General features: G+C 37.3%; 1 protein-coding gene across 1 annotated transcript; it reads left to right on the plus strand.

The window, feature by feature from the left end:
* Positions 1-1711: 1711 nt before the first annotated feature.
* On the plus strand, positions 1712-20364 carry LOC137648238 (loricrin-like). Its single transcript, XM_068381161.1, has 3 exons — positions 1712-1802; positions 15794-15898; positions 20255-20364. Exons 1-3 carry the CDS (start codon positions 1712-1714, stop codon positions 20362-20364), a joined length of 306 nt encoding a protein of 101 aa, XP_068237262.1.
* Positions 20365-20719: the final 355 nt, after the last annotated feature.

The raw sequence follows: 20719 nt of genomic DNA on the forward strand, positions 1-20719 counted from the left end.
ATTTCGAGCGACATCGTTAAGAAACAAGTCTGTATTTGCAATTGCAAATGCATCTGTATCCGATGCACTGCAGTCTTGAAATTCAGCATTCCACACACACGCGCACAAAGACGTGACTTCCATTATAATGTTTCGGATATCCAGCATTCAAAGCGATAATTGGAACCTGAAATTCTGCGAAATCAGAAGACGTGGCAAGGCTCCACTCTAACCCTCCCCTCTTGGAAGAGAGAGAGAGAGAGAGAGAGAGAGAGATGGGGAATGTAGTATTATTGTACTTCGATTGCATCCGAGTACCCAATCATGCTGTCATTAAAGTGATTATAGTACTGTTAGTGATAGATATTCATGGTAGTAGGCTACTTATTAATAGTCGGATAATAAAACATAAGGAAATAAGACATGCATGCTTTTATTGTTCAGTACCCCTTATCACCAGAGTTATTGAGAGGTTAGGATTGTTACATAACTAGTGTGCGCGACCCGACGAAAAGGGCAGCTAAATATTTAGATCATCACACACACGTACGCACAGATGCAGCCCTTCCCATCCGCCTTTCCTAACTATAACCTGATGGTTCGGTAATTTGTGGGAGATTGTTGCTTCCGAGTGTACCTCTCAGGGTTACCCCCTCTCATCAGGCGATGACTATCCCTCTGACTCTACCCAAGAGATGGGAGAGACCAAATAGTCATACGTCTGGTAATGCCGCTAAGCGTGACAGGAAAGAAATATATCTACACACACACACACACACATATATATATATATATATATATATATATATATATATACTGTGTATATATATATACTGTGTATATATATATACATATATATATATATATATATATATATATATATATATATACTGTGTATATATATATACTGTGTATATATATATACATATATATATATATATATATATATATATATATATATATATATATATATATATTTCTACCTCATACTTGGGATCGAACGCTAGCCCCTTCTAATGAAAGGCCAGGTCGAAACCAACCATGCCACGAGAGGCCATAAAGGAAATCGGAACCTGACGCTAGCCAGCTGTCCGAGGATTTACCTGGCGAGACATCAGTTTCTTACCAGCGAGTTTTACCCGATTTCCCGGCCCACCACGTCACACAATTGGTAGTAATTCATTCAAATTACCCCTAATGAGTCAATATGGATAAATATCAACACAACATCGTGTTCAAATAGAAATAAATTTCTACCTCATACTTGGGATCGAACGCTAGCCCCTTGTAATGAAAGGCCAGGTCGAAACCATCCCATGGCGTCTTTCAGGTCGGTGCGGTTAACAATGCCACCGATACCACTGACTTCCATTGCCATTTATCAAGCGACACTTTGGTTGAACTCTGTGCCTCTGTCTATAGATCTCTCTTGGGCCTCGATCAATATGACATCGGATCTAATTCCTCTGGGAGGGAAGGCAAAACAGGATACGCGTGCCGTTTTTAAAAGCCGATTACAATCCGGTGATATATATTGCAATCAAAATAAGTGAAGAGAGGCGGGAAAGGGAAGAACAAGGAGTTGGAATAGGGAAGAGAGGGAGAATAATGATTAAAGGAACTAGTAGAGGAAAGACTAATTGGACTGTGGAAAGTTTGAAGTCAAGATAACAGGCTTTGTCAATGTTGCCATCTTGAGATTGGGTTCGACCTGTTGCCGACAGATCAGCTGATGGTCTTTGATGCTGAAGGTGGTGGTGGTAGTGGTGGTGGTGGTGGTGGGGGTGGTGGTGGGGGTGGTGGTGGTGGTAGCACGAATGGTGGTGAAATGGAGGGGGGGGGGGGGGGATAAACTTGTCGGGTGGGAGAGTTGTTTAAAATTCTTATTTTTCTTGGGCATTTAGCGATTGCTCTCACGCCATCTGAATTATGCAATGTTTAGTAGTTATTTGTACCGGTTTATTTTATGCGTCATTATGCACATGCATACATACATACATACATGTATATATATATATATATATATGCATATATATATATATATATATATATATATACTGCATATATATATATATGTATATATATATATATATATATATATATATATATATATATATATATGTGTTTGCGTGCATGCGTGCGTGCATGTATGTATGTATGTATGTATGTATGTATATAGTCTGGGGAGCCTCTCTTCATCAGCGAATATTATGATAATTTACAGATAAGGTAATGATTTAGTCCCGTTTCCTGTAAGGTCCCCTGCTTCTCTTTTCCTAAGGTAGAAATGTCCATTATAAGTATTAGAAAGTGTGAGAGAGCACTTGTGGGTTTCATCAATTAATTCACTCTCGCTTTGTCTTGTTTATGCTTTTCCTCGGCTCACTACTGAGAAATTCTCATTATAATTTGTCTTTAGGTTCTAATTCTTCTATTCCTTTTTATTTCTTTGTAATTGTTCAGTGGTTAATTTCCTCTTGGTAAGGGGTGAAGAGACTCTTTAGCTATGGTAAGTAGCTCTTCTAGGATCAGGACATTTCAAAATAAAACCATTGTTCTCTAGACTTGGGTAGTGCCATAACCTCTGTACCATGGACTTCCATTATCTTGGGTTACAGTTCTTTTACTTGATACACTCAGGTACATTATTCCACCTGTTTCATTATTTTCTTTACTCACTGTGCTATTTCCCTTGTTGGAGCCTTTGGGCTTATATCATGGGGCTTAACTAAAAGAAATTAATGATGATAATGATAATTTTACCGACTTTTGATTTCGACCAAAGTTATAAATCCAATTTTAAGTTCAGTCTAAAGAAATTCCATCGTGACAGTAATACCATGATTCCACCTCTTCGGTCTCATTGAAATATTTACAGAATATTGGAAGTTTTTATAGGTGAAGCTGTGTATCTGGAAGTTCACCTATTATATAGGAGTGTGAATGTGTTAATCCTTGATCAAGAACAGTTACACCTCAGATTATAAAGAATGAAAATTTTAGTTCTAAATGAAAGTCTTTTAAGATCTGTCATGCGTTCAATGTACTTTCATTCAATTGCAACTTATTACACTCAAATGTTGGTAATGTAGTTAAAAAAAAAAAAAAAAACCTACGGTATTACCTCCTAGACCATAGAAGGATTTCGATCGACATTGTTATGAAACAGGTCTGTATTTGCAATTGCAAATACATCTCTATCCGATGCACTGTATTCTTGAAATTCAGCATTCCACACACACGCGCACAAAGACGTGACTTCCATTATAATGTTTCGGATATCCAGCATTCAAAGCGATAATTGGAACCTGAAATTCTGCGAAATCAGAAGACTCGCCCCTCCCCTATTGGAAGAGAGAGAGAGAGAGAGAGAGAGAGAGAGAGAGAGAGAGAGAGAGAGAGAGAGAGAGAGAGATGAGAGAATGTAGTATTATTGTACCCAATCATGCTGTCATTAAAATTATTATAGTACTGTTAGTGATAGATATTCATGTTAGTAGGCTACTTATTGATAGTCGGATATTATTATTATTATTATTGTTATTATTATCACTAGCCAAGCTACAACCCTAGTTGAAAAAGCAAGATGCTATAAGCTCAAGGGCTCCAACAGGGAAAAATAGCCCAGTGAGGAAAGGAAATAAGGAAATAAATAAATGATGAGAATAAATTAACTATATCATTCTAAAAACAGTAACAGCGTCAAAACAGATATGTCCCAAATAAACTATTAACAACGTCAAAAACAGATATGTCATATATAAACAATAAAAAGACTCGTGTCAGCCTGGTCAACATAAAAACATTTTCTCCAACTTTGAACTTTTGAAGTTCTACGGATTCAACTACCCGATTAGGAAGATCATTCCACAACTTGGTAACAGCTGGAATAAAACTTCTAGAATGCTGTGTAGTATTGAGCCTCATGATGGAGAAGGCCTGGCTATTAAAATTAACTGCCTGCCTAGTATTACGAACAGGATAGAATTGTCCAGGGAGATCTGAATGTAAAGGATGGTCAGAGTTATGAAAAATCTTATGCAACATGCACAAGGAACTAATTGAACGACGGTGCCAAAGATTAATATCTGGATCAGGAATAAGAAATTTAATAGACCGTAAGTTTCTGTCCAACAAATTAAGATGAGAATCAGCAGCTGAACACCAGACAGAAGAACAATACTCAAAACAAGGTAGAATAAAAGAATTAAAACTCTTCTTCAGAATAGATTGATCACCGAAAATCTTGTAAGACTTTCTCAATAAGCCAATTTTTTGTGTAATTGAAGGAGACACAGACCTAATGTGTTTCTCAAAAGTAAATTTGCTGTCGAGAATCACACCTAAAATTTTAAAAGAGTCATACAAATTTAAAGAAACATTATTAATACTGAGATCCGGATGTTGAGGAGCCACTGTCCTTAACCTATTTACAATCATACTTTGAGTTTTGTTAGGATTCAACTTCATACCCCATAATTTGCACCATGCACTAATTTTAGCTAAATCTCTACTAAGGGATTCACCAACCCCAGATCTACATTCAGGGGATGGAATTGATGCAAAGAGAATAGCATCATCTGCATATGCAACAAGCCTGTTTTCTAGGCCAAACCACATGTCATGTGTATGTAGTATGAAAAGTAATGGGCCAAGAACACTACTCTGTGGAACACCGGATATCACATTCCTATACTCACTATAGTGCCCATCAACAACAACTCTTTGAGATCTATTACTTAAAAAATCAATAATAATGCTAAGAAACGACCCACCCACTCCCAACTGTTTGAGTTTGAAAATAAGGGCCTCATGATTAACACGGTCAAAGGCAGCACTAAAATTTAGGCCAATCATACGAACTTCCTGACTACAATCAAGGGATTTCTGTACAGCATTGGAGATTGTAAGAAGGGCATCACATGCTGCAAGGCCTTTACGAAAACCAAATTGCAAATTAGGGAGTAGATGATTACCTTTAGCAAACCTATTAAGACGTTTTGCCAGAAGATGTTCAAAAACCTTATATAATATGGGAGTTAGGGAAATTGGGCGGTAATCAGTGGGACTTGAGCTACCACAAACACATTTACATAGAGGAGTAACATTACCAATTCTCCAAAAAGTGCTAAAAGCTCCTCTTCTTGCTAACTTGCGCAAAATAACAGATAACTTTAGAGCTAAGAAATCTGTCTTTATAGAAAACAAAGGAAAAATACCATTTGGGTCTACACCTCTAAAAACATCAAGGTCCATGAACAGAGCTTTAATCTCATGAGATCGAAAAGCTAAACTAGTTAGTTTAGCCTCAGGAAAACAGGAATGAGGAAGTTCAAGTTTTCCATTACTCTGTTTACTGTCAAAAACATTAGCCAAAAGGGTTGCCTTTTCCCTTGGACAGTGAGTGACTGAGCCATCTGGTTTAAGTAAAGGAGGAACTGTTGCATCTACACCAAAGAGTGCAGATTTAAGGGTAGACCACCATTTATGTTCCTGAGTTGTACCAGAAAGGGTTTGTTTTATGGATAAATTGTACTCCTTTTCAGTTGAGGCATAAACTCTCTGAGCAAAAGCTGTTAATAAAAAATTAGGAAATAAGACATGCATGCTTTTATTGTTCAGTATCCCTTATCACCAGAGTTATTGAGAGGTTAGCATTGTTACATAACTAGTGTGCGCGACCCGACAAAAAGGACTGCTGAATATTTAGATAATCACACACACGTACGCGCAGATGCAGCCCTTCCCATCCCCTCCGCCTTTCCTAACTATAACCTGATGGTTCGGTAATTTGTAGGGAAATTGTTACTTCTGAGTGTACCTCTCAGGGTTACCCCCTGTCACCAAGCGATGACTACTCCCTCTCCCCCTACCCAAGGATGGGAGAGACCAAATAGTCATACGTCTGGTAATGCCGCTAAGCGTGACAGGAAAGAAATATATCTACACACACACATATATATATATATATATATATATATATATATATATATATATATATATATATATATATATATATTTATATATATATATATATAAATACAGACACATTGTTTTTTATCATATAGGGAGGAAGTCTCCCCGAGATTCATGGCTTTAGCATAAGCAACGCACCCTTGGTAATGAAATTTATGTCGATAGAGCTGAGTTATAAATAGCCACAGGTATTCAAAGTACCCTCACAGCCCATCGTCGTCAGGGACCCGAACAATTGTGACTCGATATATTCCTGAAAAGTCAATCTAGCTTAAGTCAAGTATATGCACACTACCTCCGTCGAAGGTTAGTACTGTCAGTTCACTTCACGCGGTGCACTGTAGGCGTTACTTAAGGGACTTTGTAAGTGGTCCTTCGGCCCCCAGGTGCACTTGCCTTATATCATTGTACTTTATCTCCATTCCAGCTGCCTTTTTTCCATCTTGTTTTCCAACCTCTTCTAAATTTTAGCTCATAATGTAATTTTAGGGTTTTGCTGTAGATATACTTAAGCGATGAATGGCCTCCCAGGTTCCAGCGCTGGGCCATATAGCCGAAATACATAACTACTACATCTACTACCTTCGCATATATTCCTTCTTGGTATTATTATTATTATTATTATTATTGAGATATTAAAGAGTCCCATGACATCTGCTCACCTAAATAGACATAAATTGTCACTATAACATAGAGCTCTTTTAGAATGTTAGAAATCTATTCTTCAGAAATCGTAGAAATGTTTAATGGTTTATTCAAAATAACATTGCATGTTTATTTCATTTAAACGGTCGACTATTTTAGCATAAACTTTCTCATATTACAATGTGTAGGTGTTTAATTTGCCGAATGATTCAAGCGAAATACAACATATATTTTGCAAATATGAATGATCATTTTATACGGTGTTCATTCCCACGTGTTCGTGAATGCAATTTTCTTCATGTATTTCCTTTGAGGATACAAGATTCTTAGAATAGAGAATGTGCCAAAGTGGCTACGAAATTGCATTTGTGGATGGATTTGTAAGATTGGTATTCATATGTATATATATATATATATATATATATATATATATATATATATATATATACACATATATGTATGTATATATATATATATGTATGTATTTAAATATATATATATATATATATATATATATATATATATATATATATCGTAAAAATTACAGGGAAACGTGATGCTCAAATTCAAACAAAAGCCAGGGAAAATGAAACTAAAAAATTTAAGACAGTCCTGACTAGTTCGTGATATTGCTTCAAGGGACTGAGTGTTCTGTTTTATATTCTCATTTTTCCTGTATATATATGTATGTATATATATATATATATATATATATATATATATATATATATATATATTTATATATATGTATGTATGTATGTATGTATGTATGTATGTATGTAATATATATATATATATATATATATATATATATATATATATATATATATATATATATTATTGATGAGTGGGGATACCTTAACGTTGCGGAAGGATTAGTGTATCGCCATGATTAGTAAAACTGAACCAGTCAGTTCCATCCATACTAGGTTGGTTTTGCTGTGAGCGATCAGACTATCGTCACCCATCATCATCAATCCGCCCTGGCCAGCATGATTAAGGACATGTCTGAAGCCTTTGTCCTGCAGGGGAATAGTAACGGCTGCATTTGTTGCTAATATATATATATATATATATATATATATGTGTGTGTGTGTGTGTGCGTGTGTGTGTACGCGTGTGTGTACTCGTACAAAAAAAAACATACAGAACAAGTCCGAAACAAAAAGTAAAGAAAAAAAAGTATTTTTTCTAAAGATAAATTTAATTCTCCCAATTTCTGCCTTGAAAGTCTGACGAGAACCTTTCATGACATATAGATCGTCAACAGCAAATCAATATAATTGATTGTTATGGCGTCTTTCAGGTCGGTGCGGTTAACAATGCCACCGATACCAGTGACTTCCATTGCCATTTATCATGCGACACTTTTGGTTGAACTCTGTGCCTCTGTCTATAGATCTCTGTATGTATGTATGTATATACAGTATATATAGCCTAGGGAGCCTCTCTTCATCAGCGAATATTATGATAAATTTCAGATAAGGTAATGATTTAGTCCTGTTTCCCGTAAGGTCCCCTGCTATTCTTTTCCTAAGGTAGAAATTAAGTATCTGGTGATAAGTCAACTTCCAGCTAATGAGAGGGTTTTTTTTTTTTTTTTTTTTTTTTTAGATTGGATTACTTTGTCCCTTATAAGTATTAAAAAGTGTGAGAGAGTACTTGTGGGTTTCATCAAGGAATTCACTCTCGCTTTGTCTTGTTTATGCTTTTTCTCGGCTCACTACTGTGAAATTTTAATTTGTCTTTAGGCTCTAATTTTCTATTCTTTTTTATTTTTTATTTCTCTGTAATTATTCAGTGGCTAATTTTCACTTGGTAAGGGGTGAAGAGACTTTAGCAATGGTAAATATAGGTAGTAGGTTGGCCAGGGCACCAGCCACCCGTTGAGATACTACCGCTAAAGAGATAAAGTGTCTTTTGACTGGCCAGACAGTACCTCATAGGATCCTTCTCTCTGGTTACAGTCCATTTACCCTTTGCCTACAGACACACACCGAATAGTCTGGCTTATTCTTTACAGATTCTCTTCTGTCCATACACCAGACAACACTGAGATTACCAAAATTCTTCTTTACCCAACGGGCTATTGCACTGTAATTATTCAGTGGCCTCTTTCCTCCTTATAAGGGTAGAAGAGACTCGTTAGCTATGGTAAGCAGCTCTTCTAGGAGAAGGACACTCCAAAATCAAACCATTGTCCTCTAGTCTTGGGTAATGCCATAGCCTTTGTGCCATGGTCTTTTACTGTCTTGGGTTAGAGTTCTCTTGCTTGAGGGTACACGCGGGCACACTATTCTATCTTATTTCTCTTCCTCTTGTTTTGTTAAAGTTTCTAGAGTTTATATAGGAGATATTTATTTTAGTGTTGTTGCTCTTCTTAAAATATTTTCTTTTTCTCTGTTTCCTTTCCTCACTGGGCTATTTTCTCTGTTGGAGCCCCTGGCCTTATAGCACCCTGCTTTCCCAACTAGGGTTATAGCTTTGCAAGTAATAATGATAATAATAAGTAGCTCTTCTAGGATCAGGACATTTCAAAATAAAACCATTGTTCTCTAGACTTAAGTAGTGCCATAGCCTCTCTACCATGGCTTTCCACTATCTTGGGTTACAGTTGTTTTGCTTGAGGATACACTCAGGCACACTATTCCACTTGTTTCATTATTTTCTTTACTCACTGAGCTATTTCCCTTTTTGGAGCCTTTGGGCTTATATAATGGGGCTTAACTGAAAAAAATTAATGATGATAATGATAATTTTACCGACTTTAGATATCGACCAAAGTTATAAATCCAATTTTAAGTTCAGTCTAAAGAAATTCCATCGTGACAGTAATACGATGAATCCACCTCTTCGGTTTCATTGAAATATTTACAGAATATTGGAAGTTTTTATAGATGAAGTTGTGTATATGGAAGTTCACTTATTATATAGGAGTGTGAATTTGTGTTAATCCTTGATCAAGGGCAGTCACACCTCAGATTATAAAGATGAAAATTTTAGTTCTAAATGAAATTATCTTTAGACCAGTCATGTGTTCAATGTACTTTCATTCAATTACACTCAAATGTTGGTAATGTAGTTCGAAAAAACCTACGGTATTACCTCCTAGATCATAGAGGGATTTCGAGCGACATTGTTATGAAACAAGTCCGTATTTGCAATTGCAAATGCATCTGTATCCGATGCACTGCAGTCTTGAAATTCAGCATTCCACACACACGCGCACAAAGTCGTGACTTCCATTATAATGTTTCGGATATCCAGCATTCAAAGCGATAATTGGAACCTGAAAGTCCTCGCTTCACTTCGCATTCTCTACAGGTATAAACATAAGAAAACACTAAATTGCATTATAGCGCACCGTGCCGGTTGACCCTAGCATTATAGCGCACCGTGCCGGTTGACATGCATGCTTTTATTGTTCAGTACCCCTTATCACCAGAGTTATTGAGAGGTTAGCATTGTTACATAACTAGTGTGCGCGACCCGACAGAAAGGGCAGCTAAATATTTATGGAATCACACACACGTACGCACAGATGCAGCCCTTCCCATCCCCTCCGCCTTTCCTAACTATAACCTGATGGTTAGGTAATTTGTGGGAGATTGTTGCTTCCGAGTGTACCTCCCAGGGTTACCCCCTCTCACCAGGCGATGACTACTTCCTCTCCCCCTACCCAAGAGATGGGAGAGACTAAATAGTCATACGCTTGGTAATGCTGCTAAGCGGGACAGGAAAGAAATATATCTACACACCTCTCTCTCTCTCTCTCTCTCTCTCTCTCTCTCTCTCTCTCTCTCTCTCTCTCTCTCTCTCTCTCTCTCTCTCTCTCTCTCTCTCTATATATATATATATATATATATATATATATATATATATATATACATATATATGTATATATATATACATATATATATATATATATACATATATATATATAACCAGACACGTCTCTCTCTCTCTCTCTCTCTCTCTCTCTCTCTCTCTCTCTCTCTCTCTCTCTCTCTCTCTCTCTATATATATATATATATATATATATATATATATATATATATATATATATATATATATATATATATATATATATATATATGTATATATATACATATATATATATGTATATATATATATATATATATATATATATATATATATATATATATATATCCAGACATGTTGTTTTATATCATATAGGGAGGATGTCTACCCGAGATTCATGGCTTTAGCATAAGCAACGCACCCTTGGTAATGGAATTTATGTCGATAGAGCTGAGTTATAAATAGCTACAGGTATTCAAAGTACCCTCACAGCCCATCGTCGTCAGGGACCCAAACAATTGTGACTCGATATATTCCTGAAAAGTCAATCTAGCTTAAGTCAAGTATATGCACACTACTTCCGTGGAGGGTTAGTACTGTCAGTTCACTTCACGCGGTGCACTGTAGGCGTTACTTAAGGGACTTTGTAAGTGGTCCTTCGGCCCCCAGGGGCACTTGTCTTATATCTTTCTGCTTTACCTCCATTCCAGCTGCCTTTCTTCCATCTTGTTTTCCAACCTCTTCTAGATTTTAGCTCATAATGTAATTTTAGGGTTTTGCTGTAGACATACTTAAGCGATGAATGGCCTCCCAGGATCCAGCGCCTGGCCATATAGCCGAAATTCATAAATCCAATTTAATTCATCTTCTACCTTCTCATATATTTCTTGTTGTTATTATCATTATTATTATTATTTTTATTATTATTATTATTATTATTATTATTATTATTATTATTATTATTATTATTATTGAGATATTAAAGAGTCCCATGACATCTGCTCAACTAAATAAACATAGATTGTCACTATAACATAAAGCTCTTTTAGAATGTTAGAATTCCGTTCTTCAGAAATCGTAGAAATATTTAATGGTTTATTCAAAATAACGTTTTTGACATTACAACGTGTAGGGAGTTAATTTACCGAATGATTCTAGTGAAATTCAACATATATTTTGCAAATCTAATGATCGTTTTGCCTGGTTTTAATTGCCACCTGTTCACAAACGCAAATTTTTTCATGTATTTCCTTTGAGAATATAAGGTTCTTAGAATAGAGAATGTACCAAAGTGGCTACGAAATTGCATTTGTTGATGGATTTGTAGGATTGGTATTCATATATATATATATATATATATATATATATATATATGATAAATTTTGCACATTTTACGTGTTTTTCATATTCAAATAAGCCATATATATTTTTGATACATTAATGTCTGGATTCTCTTAACGACCTCGGGATCAGAGCCCCAGGCGAAATCACACAAAGACGAGCTTGGCTCCGGCCGGGAATCGAACCCTGGTCGGCAAGCTTGTATAGACAGTGACTAATCCACTTGGCCACGAAGAAAGATAAAAGTCAATGACAATTCTTCTGTACTTATACCTGTCGAATTCAGGTATTTTGTACTTAGAATTGAAATCAACCCATCTTCACCATCGTAGCTAATTGGTAGTTTGTTACTTGGCATTCAATTAATGATAAATTTTGCACATTTTTACGTGTTTTTCATATTCAAATAGGCCATATATATTTTTGATACATTAATGTCTGGATTCTCTTAACGACCTCGGGATCAGAGCCCCAGGCGAAATCACACAAAGACAAGAGCTTGGCTCCGGCCGGGAATCGAACCCTGGTCGGCAAGCTTGTATAGACAGTGACTAATCCACTTGGCCACGAAGAAAGATAAAAGTCAATGACAATTCTTCTGTACTTATACCTGTCGAATTCAGGTATTTTGTACTTAGAATTGAAATCAACCCATCTTCACCATCGTAGCTAATTGGTAGTTTGTTACTTGGCATTCAATTAATGATAAATTTTGCACATTTTTACGTGTTTTTCATATTCAAATAAGCCATATATATTATTGATACATTAATGTCTGGATTCTCTTAACGACCTCGGGATCAGAGCCCCAGGCGAAATCACAAAAAGACAAGAGCTTGGCTCCGGCCGGGAATCGAACCCTGGTCGGCAAGCTTGTATAGACAGTGACTAATCCACTTGGCCACGAAGAAAGATAAAAGTCAATGACAATTCTTCTGTACTTATACCTGTCGAATTCAGGTATTTTGTACTTAGAATTGAAATCAACCCATCTTCACCATCGTAGCTAATTGGTAGTTTGTTACTTGGCATTCAATTAATGATAAATTTTGCACATTTTTACGTGTTTTTCATATTCAAATAAGCCATATATATTTTTGATACATTAATGTCTGGATTCTCTTAACGACCTCGGGATCAGAGCTCCAGGCGAAATCACACAAAGACAAGAGCTTGGCTCCGGCCGGGAATCGAACCCTGGTCGGCAAGGTATAAGTACAGGTATAAGTACAGAAGAATTGTCATTGACTTTTATCTTTCTTCGTGGCCAAGTGGATTAGTCACTGTCTATACAAGCTTGCCGACCAGGGTTCGATTCCCGGCCGGAGCCAAGCTCTTGTCTTTGTGTGATTTCGCCTGGGGCTCTGATCCCGAGGTCGTTAAGAGAATCCAGACAATTATGTATCAAAAATATATATGGCTTATGTGAATATATATATATATATATATATATATATATATATATATATATATATATATATATATCTTCTTTTTTAGTGGGGATACCTTAACATGGTGAAAGGGTTTGTGTATCACCATGATTAGAAAAGCTGAACTAGTCAGTTCCATCCATATTAGGTTGTTTTTGCTTTGAGCGATCAGACTAACGTCTCCCATCATCAACAATCCGTACTGTCCAGCGTGATGATGAAAATGGTCAAACACCAGACATGATTAAGGACATGTCTGAAGCCTTTGTCATGCTGTGGATTAGAAACGCCTGGATTTGTTGCTAATATATATATATATATATATATATATATATATATATACGTGTGTGTGTGTGTGTGCGCGCGCGCGCGTGTGTGTGAACTTGTACAAAGTAAACAAACAGAACAAGTCCGAAACAAAAAGTAAAGGGAAAAAAAGAATTTTTTCTAAAGATAAATTTAATTCTCCAAATTTCTGCCTTGAAAGTCTGACGAGAACCTTTCATCACAAATAGATCGTCAACAGCAAATTGATTGTTATGGCGTCTATGAGGTCGGTGCGGTTGTGACGAAGGAGGGAGAAGGTTGTGACCCAAAGGCAGGATGCAATCAACTGAGTACTTTATTAATGATGATGATGAGTAGATTGCCATGCATATAGCATGACGTGGGCTCTTGTCAATAAAGACAGCCCGTAAGCGATTGGTTCTGTAAAGGGTGTACTCCAAAGGAGTAAATTTATATTAGTAAAAGGAATGTTAGGTAAAAATTGGAAAAGGAATGTTAGGTAAAAATTAGGAAAAAGGACGAAGGATGAGAGGTGAGGATGATGAATGAGGGATGGAATGGGATGGATTTACAAGACGTGAAAAGGGGTAGAAAGTAACCCGAAAAAGGGGACTCCTTTTTAGGTCCACGAAAGAAAGTTTTTAGTCAGAGAAAATAGTATTGATAGTAGCAAGTCCCAGTAAGTAAAAGAGACTGGGAGAGTAGAGAAGGAATTTTAGTAGGAGAGAATAGGAGTAGGTTTAAGCAAAGAAGCTTATTCCTGCTCTTGTGATGGAAAGGGGGAGGGGGCCATTTCTGTGCAACGCTCGGACAGTAAGCACGAGAAAGGCCCCCTAAGGATAGGGTAGGAAGAGGGATGACAGTGAAAAAGGGTAGGAGATAGGAAAAACAAGAGCTGTTTCCTTATGAGGAACACAGCCTTGTAATAACTATTCTCCTTTTAGGAATAGGGAATTGGGAAGGAGAGCATTTCAAGCAGGGAAGGATTATCTCTGCTCCGTGGCTGGAAACTGGAACTGTTGCAGGAGTTGCTGGAAGGTGGAGGTTGATGAGAGGGAGAGGACTTTGGTAAGGATCTGGAAGGCGATAGGTATGAGGTCTTGCAAGGTGAGAGACTCAATTGCTTGAGTCAAGGTTTGAGAAGGGGATGAGGATGAGGGTTGTTGCTGGTCCCTTTGGGGAGCAGTTGCAGGTCGGTGCTGATCCTTTTTAGGAACAGTTGCAGGTCGTTGCTGGTCCTTTTTAGGAGCAGTTGTAGGTGTAGATGCAGGAGCAGTTGTAGGTGTAGATGCAGGAGCATTCATAGGCGTGTCCTACGGCATTCACGTCAGCTTCGGTTGAAGTTGAATAGGTGTCCTCATCGTCACGAGTGGAGGCGTTGATGGAGGTTTTGAAGTGGCTGTCCATAAGGGCACGAAGTAGGTTCACCTCACGAGGAGAGCTATCTGCGACAGGTTGCAGGCGAGTGATACTGGTCATATTCCCGAGGGTGAGTGAAGCCCTTTGGTCCCCCAACGGTTGTTGAGAGAGCTGAAAAGGCGTTGCTATACGGGCGGCTGGCGACGGCGAGTACTGCTGCAGAAGGTATGCGTTGACGGCGTCATAGTAACGGTGAGAGGTGGAGGGGGGGGGGGGGAGAGGCGGGAGAAGCGAGTCACTCCGGGGTCACCAATGTGACGAAGGAGGGAGAAGGTTGTGACTCAAAGGCAGGATGCAATCAACTGAGTACTTTATTAAGGAACACTCTCCTTTATATACAAAACCTCAAGGCAACAGGAAAATACATGTTCGAGAAAGTGACAATGTTACAGAGGAAAACCAGACATGAATTTTCATGTTCGTTTTAGTGGGAGGGAAGAGCGAAGATACAAGCATAATATATACAAAAGAAATTATGTACAATTGTGTGACACACGGTTGGTACACGGTTAACAATGCCACCGATACCACTGACTTCCATTGCCATATATCATGCGACACTTTTGTTGAACTCTGTGCCTCTGTCTATACATCTCTCTTGGGCCTCGATCAATATGACATCGGATCTAATTCCTCTGGGAGAGAAGGCAAAACAGGATACGCGTGCCGTTTTTAAAAGCCGATTACAATCCGGTGATATATATTGCAATCAAAATAAGTGAAGAGAGGCGGGAAAGGGAAGAACAGGGAGTTGGAATAGGGAAGAGAGGGAGAATAATGATTAATGGAACTAGTAGAGGAAAGACTAATTGGACTGTGGAAAGTTTGAAGTCAAGATAACAGGCTTTGTCAATGTTGCCATCTTGAGATTGGATTCGACCTGTTGCCGACAGATAGGCTGAAGGTTTTTGATGCTGAAGGTGGTGGGGGTAGTGGTGGTGGTGGTGGTAGTGGTAGTGGTGGTGGTGGTAGTAGTGGTGGTGATAGCACGAATGGTGGTGAAATGGAGTGGGTGGGATAAACTTGGCGGATGGGGATGTGTTTAAAATTCTTATTTTTCTTTTGTATTTAGTGATTGCTCTCACGCCATCTCAATTTTGCAACGTTTAGTAGTTATTTGTACCGGTTTATTTTACGCCTCATTATGCACATACATACATACATATATACATATATATATATATATATATATATATATATATATATATATAATGTGTGTGCGTGCGTGCGTGCGTGCATGCTTGCATGCATGTATGTATGTATGTATGTATGTATGTATGTATATACAGTATATATAGTCTAGGGAGCCTCTCTTCATCAGCGAATATTATGATAAATTTCAGATAAGGTAATGATTTAGTCCCGTTTCCCGTAAGGTCCCCTGCTTCTCTTTTCCTAAGGTAGAAATTAAGTATCTGGTAATGAGTCAACTCTCAGCTAATGAGAGGACTGGTTTAATATTTTTTTTCTTTTGAAATCCAGAAGATTTAAAAGTATTAGAAAGTGTGAGAGAGTACTTGTGGGTTTCATCCAGGAATTCACTCTCGCTTTGTCTTGTTTATGCTTTTTCTCGGCTGACTACTGAGAAATTCTCATTTTAATTTGTCTTTAGGTTCTAATTCTTCTATTCCTTTTTATTTTTTATTTCTTTGTAATTATTCAGGGGCTAATTTTCACTTGGTAAGGGGTGGAGACTCTTTATCTATGGTAAGTAGCTCTTCTAGGATCAGGACATTTCAAAATAAAACCATTGTTCTCTAGACTTGGGTAGTATCATAGCCTCTGTACCATGGCCTTCCATTATCTTGGGTTACAGTTCTTTAGCTTGAGGATACATTCAGGCACACTATTCCACTTGTTTCATTATTTTCTTTACTCACTTAGCTATTTCCCTTGTTGGAGACCCTAGGCTTATATCATGGGGCTTAACTAAAAAAAGTTAATGATAATGATAATTTTACTGACTTTTGATTTCGACCAAAGTTATAAGTCCAATTTTAAGTTCAGTCTAAAGAAATTCCATCGGTCTCATTGAAATATTTACAGAATATCGGAAGTTTTTATAGGTGAAGTTGTGTATCTGGAAGTTCACTTATTATATAGGAGTGTCACACCCCAGATTATAAAGAATGAAAATTTTAGTCCTAAATGAAGTTATCTTTAGACCAGTCATGTGTTCAATGTACTTTCACTCAATTGCAACTTATTACACTCAAATGTCGGTAATGTAGTTAGAAAAAACCCACGGTATTACCTCCAAGATCATAGAAGGATTTCGAGCGACATTGTTATGAAACAAGTCCGTATTTGCAATTGCAAATACATCTGTATCCGATGCACTGTAGTCTTGAAATTCAGCATTCCACACACACGCGCACAAAGGTGTGACTTCCATTATAATGTTTCGGATATCCAGCATTCAAAGCGATAATTGGAACCTGAAATTCTGCGAAATCAGAAGACGTGGAAAGGCTCCACTCGCCCCTCCCCTCTTGGAAGAGAGAGAGAGCCTTACCTTATCTTATTGCCTTATTTTTTGTTTGGGTTCCCCCAGGTCCCTCAGTGTGAGGCACCTCGTATATCCACCAGAGAGTTGCTAATGCATCTTCCGGTGTATTTTGCATCTTCCAGTCTTGGATGGTCTGGGATGCATCTTAGGTATTTATCGAGCTTATTCTTAAACACATCTACGCTCACTCCTGATATGTTTCTTAGATGAGCTGGCAGCACATTAAATAGTCGCTGCATTATCGGTGGTGGTGCGTAGTGGAGAATGTAGTATTATTGTACTTCGATTGGATCCGAGTACCCAATCATGCTGTCATTAAAATGATTATAGTACTGTTAGTGATAAATATTCATGTTAGTAGGCTACTTATTAATAGTCGGTTAATGAAACATTATGAAATAAGACATGGATGCTTTTATTGTTCAGTACCACTTATCACCAGAGTTATTGAGAGGTTAGCATTGTTACATAACTAGTGTGCGCGACCCGACAAAAAGGGCAGCTAAATATTCAGATAATCCACGCACGTACGCACAGATGCAGCCCTTCCCATCCCCTCCGCCTTTCCTAACTATAACCTGATGGTTCGGTAATTTGTGGGAGATTGTTGCTTCCGAGTGTACCTCTCAGGGTCACCCCCTCTCACCAGGCGATGACTACTTCCTCCCCCCCCCCAACCCAAGAGATGGGAGAGACCAAATAGTCATACGTCTGGTAATGCCGCTAAGCGTGACAGGAAATAAATATATCTACACACACATTCACACACACACACACACACACACATATATATATATATATATATATATATATATATATATATATATATATATATAGCCAGACACGTTGTTTTTTATCATATTGGGAGGATGTCTCCCCAAGATTCATGGCTTTAACATAAGCAACACACTCTTGGTAATGAAATTTATTTCGAAAGATCTGAGTTATAAATCATCATCATCATCATCTCCTCCTATGCATATTGACGTAGGTATTCGAAGTATCCTCACAGCCCATCGTCATCAGTGACTCTAACAATTGTGACTCACGATATATTCCTGAAAGTCAATCTAGCTCAAGTCAAGTGACAATTGTTTAAGAGTAAAAGACTTATGCACACTACCTCCGTGGAGGGTTAGTACTGTCAGTTCACTTCACGCGGTTCACTGTAGGCATTACTTAAGGGACTTTGTAAGTGTTCCTTCGGCCCCTAGGTGCACTTTCCTTATATCCTTCTACTTTATTTCCATTCCAGCTGCCTTTCTTCCATCTTGTTTTCCAACCTCTTCTAAATTTTAGCTCATGATTTAATTTTAGGGTTTTGCCATATATATACTTGAGCGATGAATGGCCTCCCAGGTTCTAGGGCCGGGCTATATAACCAAAATTCATAAATCCAATTTAATTCATCTTCTACCTTCTCATATATTTCTTGTTGTTGTTGTTATTATTATTATTATTATTATTATTATTATTATTATTATTATTAAGATATTAAAGAGTCTCATGACATCTGCTCACCTAAATAAACATAAATTTTCATTATAACATAAAGCTCTGTTAGAATATTAGAAATCCGTTCTTCAGAAATCGTAGAAATATTTAATGTTTTATTCAAAATAACGTTTTTGACATTACAACGTGTAGGGAGTTAATTTACCGAATGATTCTAGTGAAATTCAACATATATTTTGCAAATCTAATGATCGTTTTGCCTGGTTTTAATTGCCACCTGTTCACAAACGCAAATTTTTTCATGTATATCCTTTGAGAATATAAGGTTCTTAGAATAGAGAATGTACCAAAGTGGCTACGATATTGCATTTGTTGATGGATTTGTAGGATTGGTATTCATATATATATATATATATATATATATATATATATATATATATATATATATATATATATATATATATGTGTGTGTGTGTGTATATTATTGATGAGTGGGGATACCTTAACGTTGCGAAGGGTTTGTGTATCACCATGATTAGCAAAGCTGAACTAGTCAGTTCCATCCATACTAGGTTGGTTTTGATGTGAGCAATCAGACTAGAGTCTCCCATCATCATCAATCCGCACTGGCCAGCGTGATGATGAAAATGGCCAAACACCAGACATGATTAAGGACATGTCTGAAGCCTTTGTCCTCCAAGGGAATAGTAACGGCTGCATTTGTTGCTAATATATATATATATATATATATATATATATATATATGTGTGTGTGTGTGTGTGTGTGTGTGTGCGTGTGCGTTAGTGCGTGTGTGTACTCGTACAAAATACATACAGAACAAGTCCGAAACAAAAAGTAAAGGAAAAAAAAAAGTATTTTTTCCAAAGGTAAATTTAATTCTCCGAATTTCTGCCTTGAAAGTCTGACGAGAACCTTTCATCACCTATAGATCGTCAACAGCAAATCAGTATAATTGATTGTTATGCCGTGTATGAGGTCGGTGCGGTTAACAATGCCACCGATACCAGTGACTTCCATTGCCATTTATCATGCGACACTTTGGTTGAACTCTGTGCCTCTGTCTATAGATCTCTCTTGGGCTTCGATCAATATGACATCGGATCTAATTCCTCTGGGAGGGAAGGCAAAACAGGATACACGTGCCGTTTTTAAAAGCCGATTACAATCCGGTGATATACATTGCAATCAAAATAAGTGAAGAGAGGCGGTAAAGGGAAGAACAAGGAGTTGGAATAGGGAAGAGAGGGAGAATAATGATTAAAGGAACTAGTAGAGGAAAGACTAATTGGACTGTGGAAAGTTTAAAGTCAAGATAACAGGCTTTGTCAATGTTGCCATCTTGAGATTGGATTCGACCTGTTGCCGACAGATCAGCTGATGGTCTTTGATGCTGAAGGTGGTTGTGGTAGTGGTAGTGGTAGTGGTAATGGTGGTAGTGGTAGTAGTAGCACGAATGGTGGTGAAATGGAGGGGGGATAAACTTGGCGGATGGGGTTGTGTTTAAAATTCTTTTCTTGTGTATTTAGCGATTGCTCTCACGACATCTCAATTATGCAACGTGTAGTAGTTATTTGTACCGGTTTATTTTACGCCTCATTATGCACATACATACATATATATATATATATATATATATATATATATATATATATATATATATATATATATATATATACTGTATATATGTATATATATGTATATATATATATATATATATTTATATATTCAAATAAGCCATATATATTTTGATATATTAATGTCTGGATTCTCTTAACGACCTCGGGATCAGAGCCCCAGGCGAAATCTCACAAAGACAAGAGCTTGGCTCCGGCCG

The sequence above is a fragment of the Palaemon carinicauda genome, chromosome 10 (assembly GCF_036898095.1).
Source record: "Palaemon carinicauda isolate YSFRI2023 chromosome 10, ASM3689809v2, whole genome shotgun sequence".
Classification (NCBI taxonomy): domain Eukaryota; kingdom Metazoa; phylum Arthropoda; class Malacostraca; order Decapoda; family Palaemonidae; genus Palaemon; species Palaemon carinicauda.